Source organism: Acinonyx jubatus, chromosome A1, assembly GCF_027475565.1.
Source record: "Acinonyx jubatus isolate Ajub_Pintada_27869175 chromosome A1, VMU_Ajub_asm_v1.0, whole genome shotgun sequence".
Taxonomy (NCBI): domain Eukaryota; kingdom Metazoa; phylum Chordata; class Mammalia; order Carnivora; family Felidae; genus Acinonyx; species Acinonyx jubatus.
Window position 1 is genome coordinate 177,372,593 of NC_069380.1, and position 22,996 is coordinate 177,395,588.

General features: G+C 42.5%; 1 protein-coding gene across 1 annotated transcript in view; it reads left to right on the forward strand.

Moving 5' to 3' along the window:
- The window catches only part of SLIT3 (slit guidance ligand 3), a 590,204-nt gene that overhangs the window by 96,537 nt on the left and 470,671 nt on the right, over positions 1 to 22,996 (forward strand). The window contains exon 4 of the mRNA XM_027034042.2: positions 4,898 to 4,969. Within this exon, the coding sequence (XP_026889843.1) occupies positions 4,898 to 4,969 (72 nt within the window). The remainder of the gene's footprint in view (positions 1 to 4,897; positions 4,970 to 22,996) is intronic.

Below are 22,996 nucleotides of genomic sequence, written 5' to 3' on the forward strand. Positions count from 1 at the left end.
GCCCTGGGGGCCTGTTTAACACCTCCACCCCTGGAACTCCTTTGGACTGTCAATGATGCCTCACATACATCTCCTACACTCCAATACCATTCTCATCCTTAACCAGGTCCTCACACAGTCATGTGGATTACACAAGAGCCCTCATAATTAGTCTCCTTGCTTCCTTTTTCACTCTGCCAAATGAGATTTACTGCTATTCAGGAGGACTTTCCAAAACCCAAACCAGATGATCATTCCCTTGCTCACCCCTCTCCTGTGGCTTCCCATTACTCCCAGGAAACAACCGAACTCAGATCCTTTATCATTACCCATGAGGGCCCTTGCTGTAAGACCTCTGCCTGGCTCTGCAGCTTCATTACTTCTGCTTCTCATGTCCTCTCTGGAATCCAGCGGTGCAGCCTACTTCCCAGGGGCCCCTTGGTGTCGTGGCCCTCCGTAGACATACAAAAGTGTAGAACTCTTCGTCCCTGTCTCTTAAAGAGTTGTACTCCTGCTTCAAAAGTAAATTCCAGCCACTTCCTTTTGGAAGCCCTCCTTTACCAGGTCTGGGTTAGCTGGCCCTCCTCTGTACTCCCATGATACCTTTGTTTTCCTGTCTTCTCCACTAGCATCTGATATTCAGAAGGGAATATTCTTACTCATCTTCATACATTCCTATTGAGAAAGGACTGACGAGATGAATGGATGGTGGTTGGATGGAAAGGTGGGTAGATGGATGATTGAAGGGATAGATGAATGGACAAATTCAACAAAAAAAGTGGCAAAATCTCGAATCAGATCTTACACCCAGGTACCTCCAGAAAGGTGATCAGCAGTACTTGCAGTGCTTCATGGTTCAGGCTGGAAAGCAGTATGACCTTGCAACTCACAGCCTGTGGGCTTTCGACATTGAGGCTGCCCATTGTTCTAGCAGGTAAAGCTGAAAAAGAGTGCTGATCTCTGAGGGACGGGGGATAGCCAGGAGGGCTTTATCTTATCACTGACCTGGCCTATGGTTGGTGTCAATCCCCTCAGGTCTGCCCTCACAGGAGTCCCATTTGGTCCTTTTCATCCAGGCCTGATGGATCTGTTTTCAGCTTGAACCACAGCAGGAGAGTTTCACCTCTGGATACAGGGTGACAGAGCAGTGGATGACATGAGGGATGGAGGGCATTATGGCCACAGCCCCTGTCTGCAGCCCAGTGCTTCCCTGTTCCTCTACCAGGAGAACGACACATTGTGTAACTATTCATTTTCCTGCTCTGGAGCTGCTCTACAGCAGCCACGTGGGAAATGCACTTTATGCAGCTTGGAGCCTCCATCAGCCCTTCAAGGAAGACCTTTCAGCTGGCTCAGCTTGCTAAGTAAACGTGAATAAACCCTGGAATGAACTGGAAATGAAATGGAGCATCAGACTCCTTATGATAGGGAGAACCAGCATGAGGCCCGCCCAAGCTGAAGCGGAAAAACCCAGAGGCTCTGGGAGAACAAGCCGGGTCCAGCTGCCCTGGAAGCCTCATCAGGGTTTATGAAGCAGCAGGCAGAGCACAATTGGCTCAGTTTGGTTGTGTTTTTATTTTTGTCCAGCCACAAATACTGAAAAATGATTCCTTCCCTTCCTGGAGCTTTGGAGCCAAGCTGGTTTTATTTTTAGCTTCAACTCTGGTTTAGGGCTTTTAGCACACTAAACACCCTACCCACTGCAGGCCTCGGTGGGCTGAATTTTAGGATTTTTGCCTAGACTGAAGTGTTGGTCGTCTGAATATAACTGTCACCCGGCTCTGTGCAGCTGTGACAATAGAGGGTGGTTCCAGACAGACACGTAGAGACCCAATTCTGGCCTTAGGGACCTCCAAGAGAGTTCTTTTCAGGGAGGGAAATGTATTCAGGATGGATGGTTGTCTGAGCTGGGGCTGAGGAGGTGGTAACCCTGAATGAAAGGAAGGAAAGGGGGGAGGAGAAAGAAGAAAGGAAAAGAGGAAGGGAACTGTCAGTTATTACAAGGCTTTGAGAGGTTAGTGGTTCAGAACTTGGGCGCTGGAGGCAGACTGCCTGGGTTCAGATGCTGACCCTACCACTTCCTAACACTGTGGCCTTGTGGAACGTACTCATCCTCTCCAGGCATCAGCATCCTCATCTATGAGATGTGGGTAGTAATGACGCCCGCTTCCAAGCTCTCCTGCCTGTGATTGTGCCCATCCAGCATGTAGCATAGCATCTGATGTGCAGTTAGGACTGCATCATTTTTATTATTATCTCCATGCTCTTATTGCAGTGCTAGACACTTGGGCACACACTGTGTCATTAAGAATTTCTGTAACCCAATGTATAGGGTTATTTTGAAGATGGAACACTGAGGTTCAGCAGGCCAGATAACTACCCAAAAGTCCCACAGGGAGATCAAGATCTAGTTAGACCTGAACCCAGCTTTGGCCAAAGTCATATCACCGCACCTTCTCTGGGATCAGTGCTCCCATATGACATCAAAGGACATATCACAGACTTATGGGAGCTGCTCTGAAGAGCAACTAGATTACCCATCACTCTTCTCTCCCCTGGGCTCCTCCTGTATTTCCATTTTAGTGACAGGAACATGAACAGCAGATACTGGGAGTGATCACTGGTCACAGGGCACCTGGGTGGCTCAGTTGGTTAAGCGTCTGACTTCGGCTCAGGTCATGATCTCACAGTTTGTGAATTCAAGCCTCGCGTTAGGCCCAGTGCTGACAGCTCAGAGCCTGGAGCTTGCTTCAGATTCTGTGTCTCCCTCTCTCTGTCCCTCCCCTGCTTGTGCTCTGTCTCTCTCTACCAAAAATAAATAAACATTGGGGCGCCTGGGTGGCTTAGTTAAATGTCCATCTTTGGCTCAGGTCATGATCTCGTGATTCGTGAGTTCAAGCCCCACGTTGGGCTCTGTACTATCAGCTCAGAGCCTGGAGCCTACTTTGGATTGTGTGTCTCCTTCTCTCTCTGAACACCCCCCCACCCACCTCTCATGCTCTGTTTCTCTCTCTCTCTCTCTCTCAAAAATAAATAAACATTTAAAAATTAAAAAAAAAAAAGCAAACACTGGTCACACTCATGGAAACAGAAAGTAGAGTGCCGGCTATCAGGGACTGGGGTGGGGAGTTGTTCAATGGTGATAGTGTTTCAGTTTTGTGAGATGAAAAAGTTCTGAAGATCTGCACAACATTATGAATATACTTAACACCACTGAACTGTACACTTGAAAATGGTTAAGATGGAAAATTTCATGTTTTTGTTTTTTACCACAATTAATAAAACATTACAGAAGAGCACTAGTGTGGGAGTCATGCTGCTTTTGGGGTGTCGCTGGGAACTTGAGCTTATCCGTCCAACTTCTCAGCCTCTTGTCTGGTCTCCTTGCAGTCAGGGGGCCCACAAACAGCATCACTGGACCACACCTGCCCACACATACCATGAGCCCCTTCAGGGCTGAGCAACACACTTCTGACAGGAGCCTTATTCTGGGGTCTTCAAAGCTCCTCTCTCACATGCTTTGCCCTTTCTGACCTCCTGCTTGTCCCCTGTCTCTTAGAAATTTTTGGCCATCAACCTGGGACAAAAGGGGGAAAGTAGCAAAATCCCCCCAGGAAAGCATGTCTGCTTGGCGTGGTGGAGAGAGTGTGGGCTTTGGGCAGAAGCAGGGAAGAAGCTCATCTTATCTTTTCTTCAACTTGCTTAACTCTAAGATAGGATAGTATGGTTGTCCCAGGTAACGAAATGGGCAGCTCACTCCAAGCAAAAGTTTCAACCAGGCTATAAACTGTTCTTTTGCTGCAGGAGATTCTGAGGATTCTGGGGACAGGTTTGGAGACACTGGTTTGGGCACTTGCTGATGAGGCTGTGTAAAGATGCTAGGACAGAGAGTCATGGGAGTGGGCAGGGATGAGGGTCTCCCTCTTGGCCTCCTACTCCCCAGAGAACAGCCTTCTTGGAGGCCACAGTAAGGGCTTGGTGTCCCTTGAAAACTCATGTGGCCTTCTTCACTGTTGGCATTAGCATTGACCATTCTCAGGAGAGCATGAGATTGGCTCTGTTGCTGCCATCCAATGTGGGGCATCCCTTCTGGGAGGACTTTACCTCCAGCCACATGGCTTGCCCAGACTGTGGTTTTTGACCCAAAGCTGACCGCTCCATTAGGCACAGCGGGGACAGTGCTCAGGGCCAACAATACTTTCAGAGGCCCATGAAAATGTTTTCATTTCTTTTAAAATTAGAAGGAAAAAAAAAATCCTTTCAGGTCAAAGTGAATGTTATAATATATAATATTAATATATTTTTATACCAACATAGTTATAAAATGTGATATTAATTTTTTATATAGAGTTAGGGGCATGCAAAGGCAAAAGTGCCAAGGGCCCATGAAAGTTATAATACAGCCCCGCTCCAGGCTGGCAGGGATTCCATTTGGCCCCTCAACCCATGGCCTCTTCTGTTTCCATAGTAACTGCTATCTCCCTACTGCAACCACCACCACTATCTAGGATGAAATACTCTCTCTGGTATTTTATTTCTTTTTAGGGACCCATTTTGCATATCAGTTTCATCGCTTGGCAATTGCTACCTGGAGCACATGGCCGGAAAATTTCAAAAGCCTTGTCTGGAATCTGTGGGAAAGAATGGTGTGATCAATTAGTGATGTCTGTCCTAGGCTCTTGATGGGGAAGGGACAGCACACGTGCTGTGTTCTTGCCTTTGACTGACCTTTGCTTTGTATCTCCAACTTGACTGCAAGCCTTGCAAAACAGAATATGCCTTAACATGCTGTGCATCCCATGTTGAAATATCTAGAAAGTCTCTTAATACCTGTTGATTGATTGAAGTGAGTATCTGTGAATACTCTTAATCCATTTAATGTCTCCTGATACCCTTTCATTCTGTTCTTTATCTCTAGGCGCCTGAACAAGAATAAGCTCCAGGTCCTTCCGGAATTGCTTTTCCAGAGTACACCAAAGCTCACCAGACTGTAAGTAGAGCCGAATTATGTTCTCTACCTGGTGTCCTGCCTGACTTTGGTGATATGGATATTGTGGTTGCCTTTGTGAATGGAGCCTGGTACCATGCAGAGCTTGGTAGTTAGGCCATATGTATGGAGACTAGGAGCTGGGCTTCAATATGGCATGCCCCTACACTCCCCTCCACACCCGACTTTTGCTCCCATTCTTCAGATATCAGTGGCTTAAGTGGCCAATGAGGGCTGGTGGCTTGTGGTAGTAGATCTCTTCTTTGCAAAGAAGGACACACTGCCATTTAACATGGTCTGACGTCACCTCAGGGAAATGCCCTGGGGATGGGATTTGAGGTAGGTTTACTCAAAGGAGACACCAGTGGTCTCAGAGGGCATTGTATTGGACTGAACACTTTAACCTCACCATCCTGCAGACCAGAACAATTCCAGCCCTTTGCCTGCTTCCTACCTCCGCCAGTCTGAGAACCCTGGGTCTGGAGATCTATGATTTTGTGGGAAAAGGAAGAAACATCTTAAATTTTGCTTTATCTTCTGGAATGGTCCAAGACATAATGCAGGGGGAAGATTGGAGATGTTTCTGTGCATTTATTCAGTATGAGAGTTTGGAGGTTCAAGAAACTTGAGATGCACGTCAGAATGGAGATTGCGGTTGGCATATTGTGGGCATTAAGCAAGTGTTAATTAATTGACAGTGAATGGCTCTATGATTCTGAGCCTATAAGTCATACTGGCAGTGACTCATGTAGTTCATGGGGTGAACTGGGTTGGCCCAAACCTTGATTTTCTGAATGGAGTGACAGTGTCTGGCTGCTTAGTAGCCAAGCAGTGAGATTTACAGCCTGGGTGGGAAGACTGTAACATTACTGGGGAGGCTCCAAACTTGTGGCCACCATTTACATTCCCAGTGGCTGTGTTTAATACCTATTTATGCAGTCAAACAATGCATGTAGGCTCCAGGATACATTGGGAAATACAAAACACATGTCAGTGTGTGTGCTTAAGAATGAGTTCTGAATTAGGAGTCTGTATCTGTATCTATATCTGTGTGTGCATACACAGAAAGAGACTATATACATAAATGTATTTTAAAGGACACTTTGTTGGAACAGGAACCACAAGGGTTGGCTGGTGTTTAAGTGGTACAGCAGCGTTGTTCGCCTTCTCTAGGACACACCTGTACCTTGTCAAGGTCTTCTCGTGCTGTGTACTGCATTTCTCTAGCTAGGTCCACCTGGCTGACTTTGCTATCTGTGGGGAAGAGTATGCCCCCCCTTTTCACCTTTCCACACTGAATCCATCTTGATGGGCATGAGGATGACTAAAGTGATGTTCAGCAGCCTGAGCGTCTAGCTGAGCTGGATAAACAATACTAAATGGGCATATGGGGAAACAACCTGGTTTTTAATTTCCTCTTCCTATGTAGTTCTTTCCTTACATGCTCACCTAATAGCTGTCTTTCCACCCAGCACCACATTGTGCCTTTTCAACCTGCTCCTAAATAATGCTGACTCTAAGCTCTTCATCTGGAATCTCAGCATCACATTCTAAGCAAACAGAAGGTGTCTGTGGGGCTGGGGCTGCTGGAAAGCTTTGAGCAGGTGGGGTCTGAGTGTTCCACTTGTTGCAGGGTGTCAAGCGGGCTGGTTCTTGCTCATGGAACATGGCCTCATAGCTGCTCCCATCAGATGATGCCCATTTTGTGCGAGGCTGCTTTTGATGCAGGCACAGGAGGAATTTCAGGCAGTGATAACAGGTCTCTGAGATGCTGGGGGCCAGGCCCAGGCAGGCAGCCTAGGGCATGGGAACCCCCAGGGTGGTATCCTGTCACTTTCTGAGAGAGGTTGGGGGAGTCATTTTCCCTTCTGTGCCTGAATATCCCCATCAGTATAAGGCTGACACTCCTCTTCCCTTTTATCTTCCTCGCCAAGTAGCTGTGAGTATCAGATGAGATCATAGTGTGTGTGCATTTGTTTTCTAGGGTTTACAGTGAGGGGTGAGTGTAATTACCAAGATAACTAGTGTTACTCCCGCACTTCCCCTTTTCTCAGCTTTGCTCTCTGATCTCTTTCTTCTGGATGCACGAAGACACTGGCAGTTGCTATGGGCACTGAGGTGGATGACTCTGAGCTTTTGCTTCAAGCCAGAGAGCTGCAGCTGGGAAGGCAGGCACGACATTTGACTCAGTCTGTCATCTGTCCTGCTCCAGGTCCTAGCCAGGCACAGAAGTGGGCACACATAAGCACTCAGTGAATGGGTAGATGAATAAGTGAAGGATATAGGCCTAAGTATTATAAACAGTGCCCTTAGGGAGCTTTGGTTCTTTTATCCTTCATTCATTCATTCCCTCATTCATTTATTCAGTAAGCTCTTCCTCTGTGCTTGTTCCAACCTGGCCTCTGCTGGGTTTTCAGGTACAGACATGAAGGATGCCCACTTCTCTGTATGCCTCATCATGACACATTCTGAATGGCTGCCAAAAAGCTTAGAGCTAAATATAATTTTTTTTTTATTTAAGCAACTATATTAACTCAGGTTTCGGCTATAATCAGCAATCTCTTTTTTCTCTCTGGGCTTGATCTTTGATTTTTCTTAATGGCCCTATTGTGTCTTTGTCTTATTTTGCAGGGTACAAATTAGAAATCAATAAATGTGCAATCATGGGTGTGTATACATATGTCACTAGCTCTGTAAAGGAGTGTTGCATCTCAATAGACACAGTGAACCATTTTCCAGGGAATGCTAAATGTGGGTACTGTGTGGCTGTCTACTCCGTAGCATGCCATGTGGGATAAGTAGCAATTCTGGACACGCCTTTTCCTTTCTTATTAGATCTGTAGACAAAAACTGCTTAATACTCACTATTTATCCAAAGAATACCTTTTGTTAAGGCTATGGATGTGTAATAAGATGTTTCAAGGAGTGATGGGAAAGGGAAATAATTGTTGGAAACCTGCTATTATAATAACACTACTAACCACTAGGTGACAGAAATGTGACTAAAATTAGTTTAATCCAAAGAGGAAAGATACTGGTTTATATGCCTGGAAAGTTCAGGGACAGTTATGGACAGCTTCAGGAACAACTGGATCCAGGGGCTTGGTGAAGTTATTGGGACTTCATGTCACTCCTTACATCTTTTGTAGCAGTGCACGTGTTGGTGAGCAAAAGCAGAAGACCCAGGGTACTAATCTGGCAATCCGGGTGGAGTCAACAGTCCTTCAGAAAAGAACCAGTGGTAGATTGCTTAGCTTGGTGACATGTCCATGTCTGAGCACATCATTATTGCCAGTGAGGTGGTGTCCTCTGACCAGTCAAGTTTTGGAAATGGGTTCATCCCACTTGTTTGGGGATGAGAGTTTGCAGGGCTTGGGAATGGGTTTCCCAAAAGAAAGAAAAATTCTGTTATCCAAAGATGGGGGAAATGATGCCAAACTTGAAAACAACAGATGTTGGGGCGCCTGGGTGGCGCAGTCGGTTAAGCGTCCGACTTCAGCCAGGTCATGATCTCGCGGTCCGTGAGTTCAAGCCCCGCGTCAGGCTCTGGGCTGATGGCTCAGAGCCTGGAGCCTGTGTCCAATTCTGTGTCTCCCTCTCTCTCTGCCCCTACCCCGTTCGTGCTCTGTCTCTCTCTCTGCCCCAAAAATAAATAAACGTTGGAAAAAAAAAAAAAAAGAAAACAACAGATGTCTACAAATTCATTGAGCAACGACTTTGGGCAGTCTGCTGTGCTTTAACTGAATGCATTGGATCCTCAGAAACACTTCAAGGTAATAACAATTGCAAACCCATTGGCTGGCAGGTACTGTTCTGAGCACTTGAGGTATAATTCATTTGATACTCCTTACAGCCCTGTGGGGTGATACTATGACTAGCATTATTCTATAGATGTGAAACTGAGGCTTAAAGAAGTTAAAAACTTGCCTGATATCCTACAACTACGTAGTGACAGAACCAGAGTTCACATTTGGGTAATCTGACTCTGGAGTCTGTGCCGTTTTTCTACTATAGGCAGCAACCTGCCTCATTCCTCCCATTTTATAGTAGAGGCAACTAAAACTCAGAGTTTAAATTACTTACTTATATAGCCCACATTTCTAAGAAGTAGCACTACCCTGGGGACTTTGCCTCAATGCTCAGACTTAACCTTTACACTAATCCTATAGAGAGAATCATTATCACATCTACTTCTGAGGCCGAGAGGGGTTATCTAACTTACCCCATTGCTGTATAACCAGGATACAATGGAACTGGGACTCAGATGTGTGTCTGTGTCACTGCAGAGTCCTTCGGTTTTCTACTATGCCAAGCTAGCTATTGTGGAGACCTAAAATGATGATAAAAAGGATTGATAATGGACCTGTCATATGTCCAAGTGCTTCTGTCAGGCCTTGCTGACCACTCTATCCCCATCCACCCTCAGATCCAGCACCAGTAATTCATTGATCCATATGTATATTAATGGTGTATCTGTCCTCTTCCTGTTTTCAAGCACACAGAGTACTGGACAGAGAATCCTAGAGCTTGGGAGTGCCCTAAAGATTAGGTAACATCACTGTGGTCTGTAAAGGGCCAACAAGGTCTCTGCCATGCCTTGGGCACTCAATAAAATAAATATTAGCTTTCCCCAATCCTGACATAGATCAGAAGGTTCTTGAGTGTGGGGATTATGTTTCTGCTCCTCCTAAGTTCCCTACCACTCCTGACTCAGAGCTGGGCATAGGAGGTGGCAGTAGAGTGGAGGGCTTAAGGGGCTGTGAGCTCGTGGACAAGTCATTTAACTTCCCCGGGTCTCAGGTTCATCATCAGTACAATAAACAAGAGAACCTACTTCTCTACATTGTTATGAGGATAGATGGAAGTGGCCCATGGGCAGCCTTCAGCATTGACTGTAGCACCATAGCAAGTGCTCAATGAAAGATGTCTGTGGTCGCCTTTGCTGGCCGACTGAGGCGAGCAGTGCATATGCTATGGCTCTGGCATTGGTGGTGTCAACACTTCAGCACCTGACAGGGTTCAGGCTCTGAGAGAGATGAAGATGAGGTGGCGGTGCCCTTGAAGTGGGAAGATCCTGGTGTTCAGAATGGTCCTCCACCACCCACAAGCTCTGTGGCCCAAGACATGTTACTTTTCCTCTCTGGGCCTCAGTTGTCTCATCCAGACAGGATGGCACAGAGCATGGTCTGTTACATGGTCTATAGGTTATTAATTTCTCCTTTTTTGTGTCCCCTTCCAGCTTTCTCTTTCACCTACCCATGGGAGAGGGAGTGAGGGATTTCTGGTTTTTTGGAGGTTAAAGGGTTAATGTTGCCAGAAATCCTTAGAAGGGGCAGAAGACAAGGTGAAAACAGTGATTGAATGTCCTCTGCATTCTACTCATTAAAGAGCTTTAAGGAGATGAGGGGCACAGTGGTTCACAGCCGGTTTTTAAGAGTTGGACTTTGCCATATGAGGATGAGCGGGTCCTGTTGGCCCCTCTGTTCTGGATTCATGTCCAAAGAGCCCATTCAGTGTTTGGTAGTGGTTTTCAACCTGTCGCTGAATAAGCAGCTTGATAGCAGCAGCACAGAGGCCTCCAATTATTCTCCACTCAGTTCTACGAGGTATTTGACAGCTTTAAAAACATGCCATTGGGGTTAAACCCCCTGGCCCTCACTCGCATCTGCAGAGTTGCAAGAGACTTGGAAGGTTAATCCCTCAGGCCTCTGAAAACACTCTGAAGTGTGGCCAGCCAACTAGCCCCAAGTCACTGGGGCTGTTGTCATGGTGGAGCACCATCCCTCCCAGAAGTAAAGGCTGTAAAACCTCAGTTTCTAGGGAACTTCCTTCCAATGAGGGAGACCTCCTCTGAACTCTCCTCTCTGCTTGCTTGTACCTCTCCTTCCTTTTCTCCATCGTCCCGTCTTGTCACTGCCTTGCGTGTATGTGCCATGTACTCCCCCACACACAGAAAGTTGCATTCAGCAAGGTGGTCCAGTGCCTCTTTGAGGCAGCCCAGTGCGAGAGTAAAGAATGTGGCCTTTGGAGCCGTACACACCTGGGTTGGGGTCCTACCCTCTGGTGACCCTGAGCAAGTGACTTCAACTTTCTCAGCCTCGGGTTGATTCACTGTGCAACAGAGGTCACAGCCACAGCTCCGGTCTTTGTTTGCTTGGGCTGCCATAACAAAGTATCTCAGATGGGATGGCTTAAACAGCAGAAATTTGTTTTCTCATAGTTTGGATCCTGGAAGTTTGAGATCAGGGTGCTGGCAGGGTTGGTTTCCTGAGGCCTCTCTCCTTGTCTTAGAGCCAGTATCTTCCTGTGCCTCTACGTGCGGTTGTCCCTCTCTTCATGCTCAGCCCTGGTGTTTCTTCCTCTTCTCATAAGGAAACCAGGCATACTGGCTCAGGGCTCCTCCCTAATGGGTGTGTTTTAACTTAATCGCCTCTATAAAGACCTGATCTCTAAATACAGTCACATGCTGAAGGAATGGGTCCAAGGGCTTCAATTTTAGGGGGACACAGCAGCCCACAATAGTTCCCAAGTGCATATTACATCGGGTGCTTTGTGACCTGCTTCTATGTGAATCCTCCTTCTTCATCTCAGGTCTAGGAGGTGAGATACTATAATATTTCCTTTTTAGAGATGAAGAAACAGAGTCCTAAAGATTTGGACAGCTTGCCCAAGGTCACAGAGCCAGTAACTGGCAGAGCCAAAATTCAAACCCAAACTTGCCTGACTCCAGAGCCTACATTCCTTACTGTACTTATGAGAAGTTAATAACTAGTTAATGTGCTGGGCACTTAGTAGAAGCTCAGTTAGTGTTTGTTCCTTTATGTCTTTGAAGCCCTCAGTGGGCCGAGACGTGTTGAGTGACTGGGGCCCCATACCTCTAGGTAGTACCTTTTGCAGTTCGTAGATCCTTTTGTAGCCACCTTTAGTCTTCCAGTTCTACACTAAACTTGAAAACATAACTACATGCAATATGTGTCACCATAAAACTCTATATCAATGTGAAACAATACTATAAAAGTGAAACACCAGTGGAGAAAACAAAAACCATACTACCCAGTTTTCTAGCAGAGTTGTTATCTGATGTGGTGAAATGATAATAGGGCGATGGGGAAACCAATCCATCAGGATGGTGGGGGGTTCAGAACCGCCTGCCTGCTGGGAGCTGCATCCCAGAGACCCGCTCCCCCTGTGCTGGCCTAGCCCTCAGAGGCCAGGGACGGGCCAGCCTCACCGTTGCAGACGTGGGGTCATTTTTTCCAGGGGCACAGCCACTAAAAGCTCATGGAAAATCTCCCTGCAAACTGGAGCTCCGTTCCCTACTCCCTCTCCATTCCCCCACCCCCTGAACACTGCAGTGAGGCCTCAGCCTTCTGTTTGTGTTATGCCATGCTCTGTCCCCTGCGGTTTCATCATGTGCTTGAGGACAGGTTAGCTTTAATCTGCATGTGGACAGATAATGGATTACAATGGGTGCCGTGGCACTCTTGGGATTTCTGTTTTGCGTGATTTGCTCGTGCTTTAACCTAGAGCTAGGAAAGAAGGCATGGAAGGTTTCTTTTCTCCTCCACTGAGGCTTTATCCAGCTGAACACAAGTCTGTTGTCTATCCACAGAGTTGATTACAAGGCTAATACTTTGAATTGTCTTGTAGACTCTTAAATGATAGAATTTTAGAGGTAGGAATTAAAGTTATCCAGGCCAGAATTTCTCAAACTTCTCTGAGCATCTGAACACCTGGGAATCTTATTAAAATGTGAATTCTGGTTCTGTAGTTCTGAGGTGGGACCTAGGAGTCTGTGTTTATAACAAACTTCCAGGTGATGCTCCTGGCCTAGGACCACATTTGGTGAGCAAGGATCTAAGTTCCACTGCTTCTCAAGCTTAGCACATGGAAAAAAAAAAATCTCTTGAGGTGCTGGTTAAAATGCTGATTCCCAGTCTGTGTAACCGAGACATCTAGTTCATGAGATCTGGAATGGACCCAGGATTCTGACCTTATAAATAGGCAACCTACACCTTTGGTGTATGTCACCCATGGGTATACTTTGAGAAACGCTGATCTATTATAAACCCTATTATTTTATAGATTGGGGAGCAGGCAAACAACCAAACATTTCTTGAGTACCTACTGTGTACTAGGCACCTTATGCGTATACAGTCTTCTTTAGTCTTCCTGAAGTGTAGATATTTTTATGCCTACTGTACAGATGATAAAACTGAGGCTTAAGAGTTTAACTAAGTCACCAGGAATAAACCCAGGCTTTTCTGACCTCCAGTTCTGTGGGTTGTTTTCTACCTTATCATGTGCCCCTGTGCTGAAACACACCTTAAAGAAGAGAGAGGAAAAACAATCATGGATCTCTGAAGGTTTCAAGGTTCAGTATTTTGTACTTTTATGCTTATATGAGCCTCTGTGAGCACGTGCTCATATCTGAGATCTAAAGTATTAAGGCTTGAAATATTAAAACAGAAAATTTATAGACTCAAATGCATGTGTGCGAGTAGAACTTTCTAAATTCCCTACAATGTATCAAAGTTAGAGTTGGGTTTTATATTTTAAAACTCTTTGGCCCTTTGGGCCAACAGAAGAACTTTCTAAAGTGATCAGGTAATACTTATACTGAGAACATTCTACCAGCTTGAAAAGTTTTTTTTTTTTTTCCAGAAAGAAAGAAAACCAAGCTGTGACTTTACAATGCTTTGGAATTACAGAATATGCTTGTAATTTTTACAATTCTGCACAGACTTCTTTGCCACATCTGGTTGATATTACTGGCAGGGATATATGGGGGAATAAACCATAGGCTGGAATGTGAAACATCCCACAAAATGAGTTTCTTATAGGTTGCTGCATAAAACATTTTGATTCTCCCTTTCTTTGGAAGGATGGCTTAAGTGATTTCATGGATTTAGTATTTTCTTTGGTTTGAAGGTAAGAGGTTTTGCTGGTCTACCTGGTGGGGGTTCCAAGGTGGCTTTCTGAAGATGTGTGCAAAGGGTTAACTATTCTATAGTCATGCCATGGATCACGGTGAGGAAAGTAACCCTTGAAGGTCAGACCGACACTGGACACTGGTGATGATGGTGAAACCCTGGGGCCAGCTGAATTGCTACAGAAAAGGGGAGAATGTCGAAAGAAAAGGTTATATGTATAAGGGCTTCAGAAAACCTCTTGAATTTTAGTTCTGATGGTGCATTAAACAGCTCACAGCAAGAAGAGCTCAGCTCCTTGCACATACAGCCGGAAGCCTTCATATGTCGGTGTGTTCTCTGTGCTGTATGTGAAAACAGTGAGTTGAGAAGGTGGAAAAATAAAACAAACACCCAGCTGATACCTGGCACATAGTCCACTCCCTGTTGGGGACATTCCTGCCCAATTCCTAGGAAGAGAACTGTGTGACCAGGGACAACTAAAACATTCATTAAACACCTACTGTGTGTGTGTGTGTGTGTGTGTGTGTGTGTGTGTGTGTGTGTGTGTGTCTGCAATGTGCTGGTTGTTGGGATGCTGAGTATAGAATGCAGACATGTCTAATCTGAGCCCAGAGGGTGTGAGGATGGGCTTCTTGCCACCTGGCTTCTTCTCAGACTTCCTTGGCTGGGACCCACCTGCAGAGTTGGAACCTCTCTGTACAACACCATGTGCTGCTCTCAGAACCTTGTGGCATGTGGTAGAGTCAGCTAGCCTCAGCGGGTCTGTGTGGCCAGCACCAAGGGTGCTCACATAAAGACTGTGCTCTCAGTGGCAACTTAGCCCATTATTGAGAATGAGAACCAGAGGCCAGCCTATGTGCACACCCGGGGATCCTTGTTCCCCTTATCTGGAGTTAAAAACTGTCAAGGGAATTGAAAATGTCTGGGAAATATCACATTATATATAGAAAAATATGTCTTTTGAGGTGGGCCGACCCCAAACACACGTTCTTCAATTGCCTGAATGATGCAAATGTACCCACATCTAATAATCGTGAATTATTTGTTCTTGAATCACGTTCAGCATCAACAGAAACATTTCTAAGAGCCTAATTATCCCTCATTTCCAACCAACATTTGGGAATCTTTCCAGGGGACAAATAGTGTTTTAATTTGATGCCCAAATTCTAGCATAATTTCAAATTATCAAAAAAAAATAATAAAAGACGTCTGTAACTTTGACTTTCTTTTATCTTTTCTGCGGGCTCAGTATCCTATATGTTGAACATTAATCTTCACTTGTAAGGTTTTCAGTCCATTTACAAAGTCCTGGAGATTGAAGATTGTAAGGAAAATGTTTATGCCCTATTAACAACAAAACTGTGCTAACACAGTACTGTCTAAGCCAAATAAAAAATGGAGAAGTTTGAGGGGACAGTTCAAGAAGGAAGCATAGGAAGATCCTAAACTCACCTCCTTCTATAGACATGCCAAATATATAGCTACATATAGAACAATCCTCTATGAAAAAGACCTGAAAACTAGCTGAACAGCTCCTCCACAACAAAGGATAAAAAGGCCACATAGAGACGATTAGGAAAGAGAGAGATATGGTCTTGCCAAAAGTCCCACCCCTAGTTAGGAGTAACCCACTACTGGGAGGGGTCCTATAAATATAGATTGTATCCATAAGGAGCAAGGGGTTCAAACCCCACATTAGGCACCCCAGTCATTGGGACCTGGGCTGGAGAAATGAGCCTCCAAAATATATGGCTTTAAAAACCAATGGGGCTTATGTCCAGGAGATCTAAAGGGCTGTAGGATACTGAGACTCCACTCTTAAAGGGCTCACACAGATTCACTCACCCCAGGACCCAGCTCAAAAGCAGCAAGCTGAAAAGCACCTAGACTATGTGTGAAGGAAATTCATTGGCTAAGCTTAAAGGGTCTGCCAGAGGAGTAGAGGTCTGTTGGAACTCTCTCCATGGGAAGGCACCATTTTTGCATTCTCCCTCCACCTTGCTACCTTGTCCCACACCCCGTGCTGTCCTGCAGCCCTGCCAAACCCAGTAAGTGGGCTCATCCCAGCCTAGCATGCCCCCACAGCCCTACTTTGCCAAACCTGGGGGGACCTCTTGCCCTAGGCCACTTCTCTGCCATGACCCCACCTTGCAAAACTCACTTGGCAGGCTCATTACAGTCTGGCACTCTCCTATAATCTCAAAGTTAGCAGGTGTGCACATTCCACACAGGGAATGCCCCTTGAATGCTTGGCTTTGAAGCCAGGTGTACTAGCATTTCTGGGCCCCACAGAACTGAGATAATAGAAGAGTTAGTTCTTATAAGGCTATGACACCCAGGGCATTGCACAGACATCAGACTGAAATTTACCTCCAGGCTTCCTGTGACCACTTCTTAAAATTAGGAGAGGTATCTGCTTTGTCTAATACACAGAAAAAAACACAGAGAGTCAAGCAAAACAAGGCAACAGAAGAATATGTTCCACATGAAAGAACAAGATAAAACTCCAGGAAACATTCTTAATGAAATGGAGATAAGTAATTTACTTGATGAAGAGTTCAAAATATGGTCATAAAGATGCTCACAAAAAGAAATAGAGTAAGAAAAGAAAAGCAAAAGATGCTCACCAATCTCAGGACAAGAATGGATGAACACAGAGAGAATTTTAAGGAAGAGATAGAAAATATAAGAAAGTACCAAACAGAAGTCACAGAATTGAAGACTATAGTAACTGAACTGAAAAATACACTGAGGGGTTCAACAGCAGACCAGATGAAGCAATAGAATAAATCAGCGACCTGAAGACAGAGCAGTGGAACTTACCCGGAGCAGCAAAAAGAAAAAGGAATTTTAAAAAGTGAAGATAGCTTAAGACACCTATGGCACAAATCAAATAGATCAACATTCACATAATAGAGAGTTCCAGGAAGAGGAGAGAGATAAAGGGACCTAAAACTTATTTGAAGAAATAATGGCTGGAAACTTCACTAACCTGGGGAAAGAAACAGACATCCAGATGCAGGAATCCCAGAAACTCCCTAATAAGAGAAATCAAAGGGACCCACACCAAGGCACCTTATAATTCAGGTGTCAAAAGGTAAAGATAAAGAAAAAATATTAAAAACAGCAAGGAAAAAACAATGTTTTACATACAAGGGAACCCTCATAAGACTATCAATTGAGTTTGGGGCACCTGCATGGCTCTGTTGGCTAAGTGCCTGACATTAGCTCAGGTCACGATCTCATGGTTCATGGGTTCGAGCCCTGCATCAGGCTCTGTGCTGACAGCTCAGAGCCTGGAGCCTGCTTCAGATTCTGTGTCTCCCTCTCTTTCTGCACCTCCACCTCTCTGTTCATTCTCTGTCTCTGTCTCATTCTCTCTCTCAAAAATAAATAAAAACATTAAAAAAAAATTTAAGACTATTAGTTGAGTTTTCAGCAGAAATTTTGCAGGCCATAAGGGAGGGGCATGATATATTCAAAGTACTGAAACTTCCAACAAGAATACTCAACCCAGTGAGGTTACCATATAAAAGGAGAGAAGAATTTTTCAAACAAGCAAAAACTAAAGGAATTCACCACTAATAAGCCAGACTCACAAGAAATGTTAAAGGGACTTCTTTTTAAGCCCAAAAAAAGGGACACTAATTATTAACAAGAAAAATTATGAAAGCAAAAATTCTCACTGGTAAAAGTAAATATATAGTAAATGTAGTGGACAAATCACTTATAAAGCTACCATGAAGAGTAAAAGACAAGGTAGTAAAACTAACTATTAAAAATTAGTTAAGAGAGAACACAAAATAAAAATATGTAAAATATGACATCAAAACATAAAACGTAGGAGAGAAGAATAAAAATGTAGTTCTAGAATGCATTTAAACTTAACTTTCTATCAACTTAGAATATCTACATCTGTATGTCTGTGTATCTATATCTATATATACATACATACATACATACATACATACACACATACATACATATGTGTGTATGTGTGTATGTTTGTGTGTGTGTGTATACAGATGCACAGAAGATAATGAGAATGGAGTTGGAAAATAACACTAAAAAATGGCATCAAGCTACAAGGGAAGAAAGCAATAGGGTAAAAGAACAGAGAGGAACTACAAAACAGCCAGTAAACAGTGAACAAAATGGCAATAAGTACATACCTATCTATAATTACCTTAAATATAAATGGACTAAATTCTCCAATCAAAAGACATAGAGTAGCTGAATGGATATACATACATACATACATACATACATACATACATAAGACCCAATATATGCTGCCTGGAAAAGACTCAACTCTGAAATAAGGACACCTACAGACTGAAAGTGAGGCATGAAAAAAAAAAGATGTTTGTGCAAGTGGAAACCAAAAGAAAACTGGGGTAACTATACTTATATCACAAAATAGGCTTTAAAACAAAGACTGTAATTAAGAAAAAACGGGCATTACGTAATGATGAAGGAGTTAATCCAGCAAGAAGAAATAACATTTGTAAATATTTATGAACCAACCTAGGAGAACCTAATACATAGAAAGTAAGTATTAACAGACCTAAAAATAAATCAATAGTAATATAATAATAGTAGGGGATTTTAGTACCTACTTAAGTCAATGGATAGATCACATAGATGTAAAATCAATAAGGAAACATCAGCCTTAACACATTAAATCAGTTGGGCTTAATAAGTATATACAGAACATTTCACCCAAAAGGAGCAGAGTGCACATTCTTCTCCAGTGCACATAGAACTTCTCCAGGATAGATCATAGGTTAGGCCACAAAACAAGTCTCAATAAATTTAAGAAAATTGGAATCATATCAGGTATCCTTTCAGACCACAATAGTATGAAACTGGAAATGAATCACAAAAGAGAAAACTGAAAAAAATCACAATTATGTGGAGGTTAAACAATACTTTACTGAATAACCAATGGGTTAATGAAAAAAATCGAAGTAGAAATTCAAAAATACCTTGAGACAAATGAAAATGGGAATGCAACATACCAAAATCTAGATGCAGCAAAAGCAGTTCTAAGAGGGAGGTTCATAGCAGTACAGGCCTACTTCAAGAAAAAAGAAAAATCTCAAATTAACAATCTAGCTTTAAACCTTAAGAAACTAGAAAAAAGAGGAACAAATGAAGGCTAAAGTTAGTAGAAGGAGGGAAGTAATGAAGCTCAGAGCAGAAATTAATAAAATAGACACTAAAATGACAATAGAATCAATGAAACGAAGAGCTGATTGTTTGAAAAGGTAAATAAATTGATAAAGCTTTAGCTAGACTCACTAAGAAATAAAGTGATAGGGTTCAAATAAATGAAATCAGAAATGAAAGAAAATATATTACAACTGATACCACAGAAATATAAAGGGTCATAAAAGACTGCTATTAATAATTATTTGCCAACAAATTAAACAACCTAGAAGGAATAAATTCCTAGAAACATACAATACTTCACAATCAATTCATGAAGAAAGAAGATCTGATTAGACTGATTACTAGCAAGGATACTGAATCAGTAATCAAAAACCTCCCAACAAGTAAAAGTTTATGCTTCACTGGTAAGTTCTACCATACAAAGATTTTATACCTATATATCTCAAAGTCTTCCAAAAAACTGAAGAGGAGGAAATGCTTTCAAACTCATTTTACACAGACAGCATTACCCTGATACCAAAACCAGACAAGAAAACCACAAAAAAAGGAAAATTACAGGAATATATCCCCAATGGATATAGATGCAAAAATCCTCAACAAAATATTACCAAGCCAAATTAGATAATTCATTGACAGGATCATACACCATAATCAAGTGGAGCTTTATTCCAGTGGAGATTTAATCCAAGGATGCAGGGATGGCTAATATTCACAGGTCAATTAATGTGATATACCACATCAACAAAGTGAAAGATAAAAATTATATGATTATCTCAGTGGATGTAGAAAAAGCATTTGACAAAATTCACCATCGATTTATGGTAAAAACTCTCAACAAAGCAGGTATATAGGGAATGCACCTCAACATAACAAAGGCTGTTATGACAAACCCACAGCTAACATCATACTCAATGGGCAAATCTGAAAGCTTTTCCTCTAAGATCAGGAACAAGACAGGATACCTGCTCTTGCCACTTTTATTCAACATAATATTGGAAGTCCTAGCCAGAGCAGTTAGGAAGTAAAAGAAATAAAAGTCATTGAAAACAGAAAGGAAGAAGTAAAACTGACACTATTTGTGGATGCCATGACATCATATATAGTAAACCCTAACATCACCACTAAAATTGTTAGAACTAATAAATTCAGTAAAGTTTCAGGGTACAAAGTCAATATACAAAATTTTTTTGCATTTTAATACACTAACAAAAACTACCTGAAAGAGACATTAAGAAAACTGTCCCATTTATAATTGAATTAAAAAAATAAAATGCCTAGGAATAAATTTAACCAAGGAGGTGAAAGACCTGTACACTGAAAAGTACAAGACATTAGTGAAAGAAATTAGAGAAGGCACAAATAAGTGAAAAGATATTTCTTGGTTATGGCGTGGATGAATTATATTGTTAAAATGTCCATATCACCCAAAGCAATTTACAGATTCAGTGCAACCCCTATCAAAATCCCAATGGCATTTTTTCACAGAAATAGAACAAACAGCCCTAAAATTTGTATGGAACCACAAAATATTCTGAATAACCAAAGCAATCTTGAGAAAGAACAAAGCTGGAGGCATTCCTGTGCTCCCTGATTTCAGTCTATATTACAAAGCTATAGTAATGAAAACTGTATGGTATTGGGAAAAAAAAAAAAAACAGACACATAGATCAATGGAACAGAATAGAGAGCCCAGAAACCCATTCATATATGGTCAATTAATTTATGACAAAGGAGGCAGGAGTATACAATGGGGAAAGGACAGTGTCTTCAATAAATGTTATTGGGATAACTGAACAGCCATATGCAAAAGAATGAAACTGGACCATCCTCTTATACCATATACAAAAATTAATTCACAGTGGATTAAAAACTTAAATATAAGATCAGATATCATAAAACTCCTAGAAGAAATCATAAGTGGTAAACTTCTTGACATCATTCTTGGAGACATGTTTTTGGATCTGACTCCAAGGGTAATGGCACTTAAAGCAAAAATAAACAAATGGACTACATCAAACTAAAACACACAGTGAAGGAAACCATCAACAAAATTAAAAATAAAACTAAATGGGAGAAAATATTTGTAAATCATAGATCTTATAAGGGGTTAATATCCAAAATATATTTTTTAAAAAGCACACAACTCAATAACAAAAAACAGTCTGAATAATAAATGGGCAGAGGGTCTAAATAGACATTTTTTTAAAAGACATACAGATGGCCAACAGGCACATGGAAAGATGTTCATCATCACTAACCACCAGGGAAATGTATATCAAAACCACAATGAGGTATCATCTCATAATGTGAGAATGGCCATTACAATAAAGACAAGAAATAACAAGTGTTGGTGAGGATGTGGAGAAAAGGGAACCCTCATGCATTGTTGGTGGGAATTTATTTTTATTTTTTAATTTTTTTAATGTGAAATTTCTTGTCAAATTGGTTTCCAAACAACACCCAGTTCTCATCCCAACAGGTGCCCTCCTCAATGCCCATCACCCACCCTCCCCTCCCTCCCACCCCCCATCAACCCTCAGTTTAGTCTCAGTTTTTAAGAGTTTCTTATGGTTTGGCTCCCTCCCTCTCTAACTTTTTTTTTCCTTTCCCTCCCCCGTGGTCTTCTGTTAAGTTTCTCAGGATCCACGTAAGAGTGAAAACATATGGTATCTGCCTTTGTCTGTATGACTTATTTCACTTAGCATAACACTCTCCAGTTCCATCCACATTGCTACAAAAGACCACATTTCATTCTTTCTCATTGCCAAGTAGTATTCCATTGTGTACCTAAACCACAATTTCTTTATCCATTCATCAGTTGATGGACATTTAGACTCTTTCCATAATTTTGTGGGAATTTAAATTGATGCAGCCACTGTGGAAAACAGTATGGAGGTGCCTCAAAAATATAAAAATAGAACTACCATATGATCTAGCAACTCCACCTCTGGGTATTTATTTGGAAAAAAAACAAAAGCACTAATTTGAAAAGATATCTGCACCCCTATGTTCACGGCAGTGTTAGTCATAGTAGCTGAGATATGGAAACACCAAAGGGTCTACTGATGGATGAATGGATAAAGAAGATGTGGTGTTTATATATATTAGAATACTACTCAGCCATTAAAAAAGAGAATGAAACCTTGCCATTTGGGACAACATGGATTGGCCTCGAGGGCATTATGTTTGGTGAAATAAGTCACAGAAAAATACTGTATGCTCTCACTTATATGTGGAATGTGAAAAGCAAAACAAATGAACAAACAAAACCAACCACATAGATGCAAAAAACAGAGTGGTGGTTGCCATAGGGGAGAGGAGATTAGGGGACGGGTGAAAAGGGAGAAGAGGGTCAAGAGGTACAGAATTCCAATCACGAAATAAATAACCCATGGAGATGTAATGTACAACATGGTGACTATAATCAACAATATGGTATTGTATATTATATAACTTTATGGTGGCAAGGAAGCTAGGCCCACTGTGGTGGTCATTTTGCATTGTATACAGATATCAAATGGTTATGTTGTACACCTGAAACTATTATAATGCTATATGTCAATTGTACTTCCATAAAAAATAATAAATAAGTAAAATCTGTTTTAAGTTAAAAAGAAGAAGAAGAAGAAGAAGAAGAAGAAGAAGAAGAAGAAGAAGAAGAAGAAGAAGGAGGAGGCAGCAGCAGCAGCAGCAGCAGCTGCTGAAGGGGGAGGGGGAGGGGGAGGGGAGGGGGGAGGGAAAATGGAGAAGTTTAAGTAAATTTTGTGCTCCTTGCCTGAATGTGGTGTGCTGGACCTGAGTTTTGGTTCATGGTTTAGAAAAATATTTTGATCTTTTATTCATGATGTTTCTTTCTTCCCATCCTTCCTTCTTTAATTCTACTCACTCTGTTTATGGTGATGAAGCCTATTTGGAAGTCTGG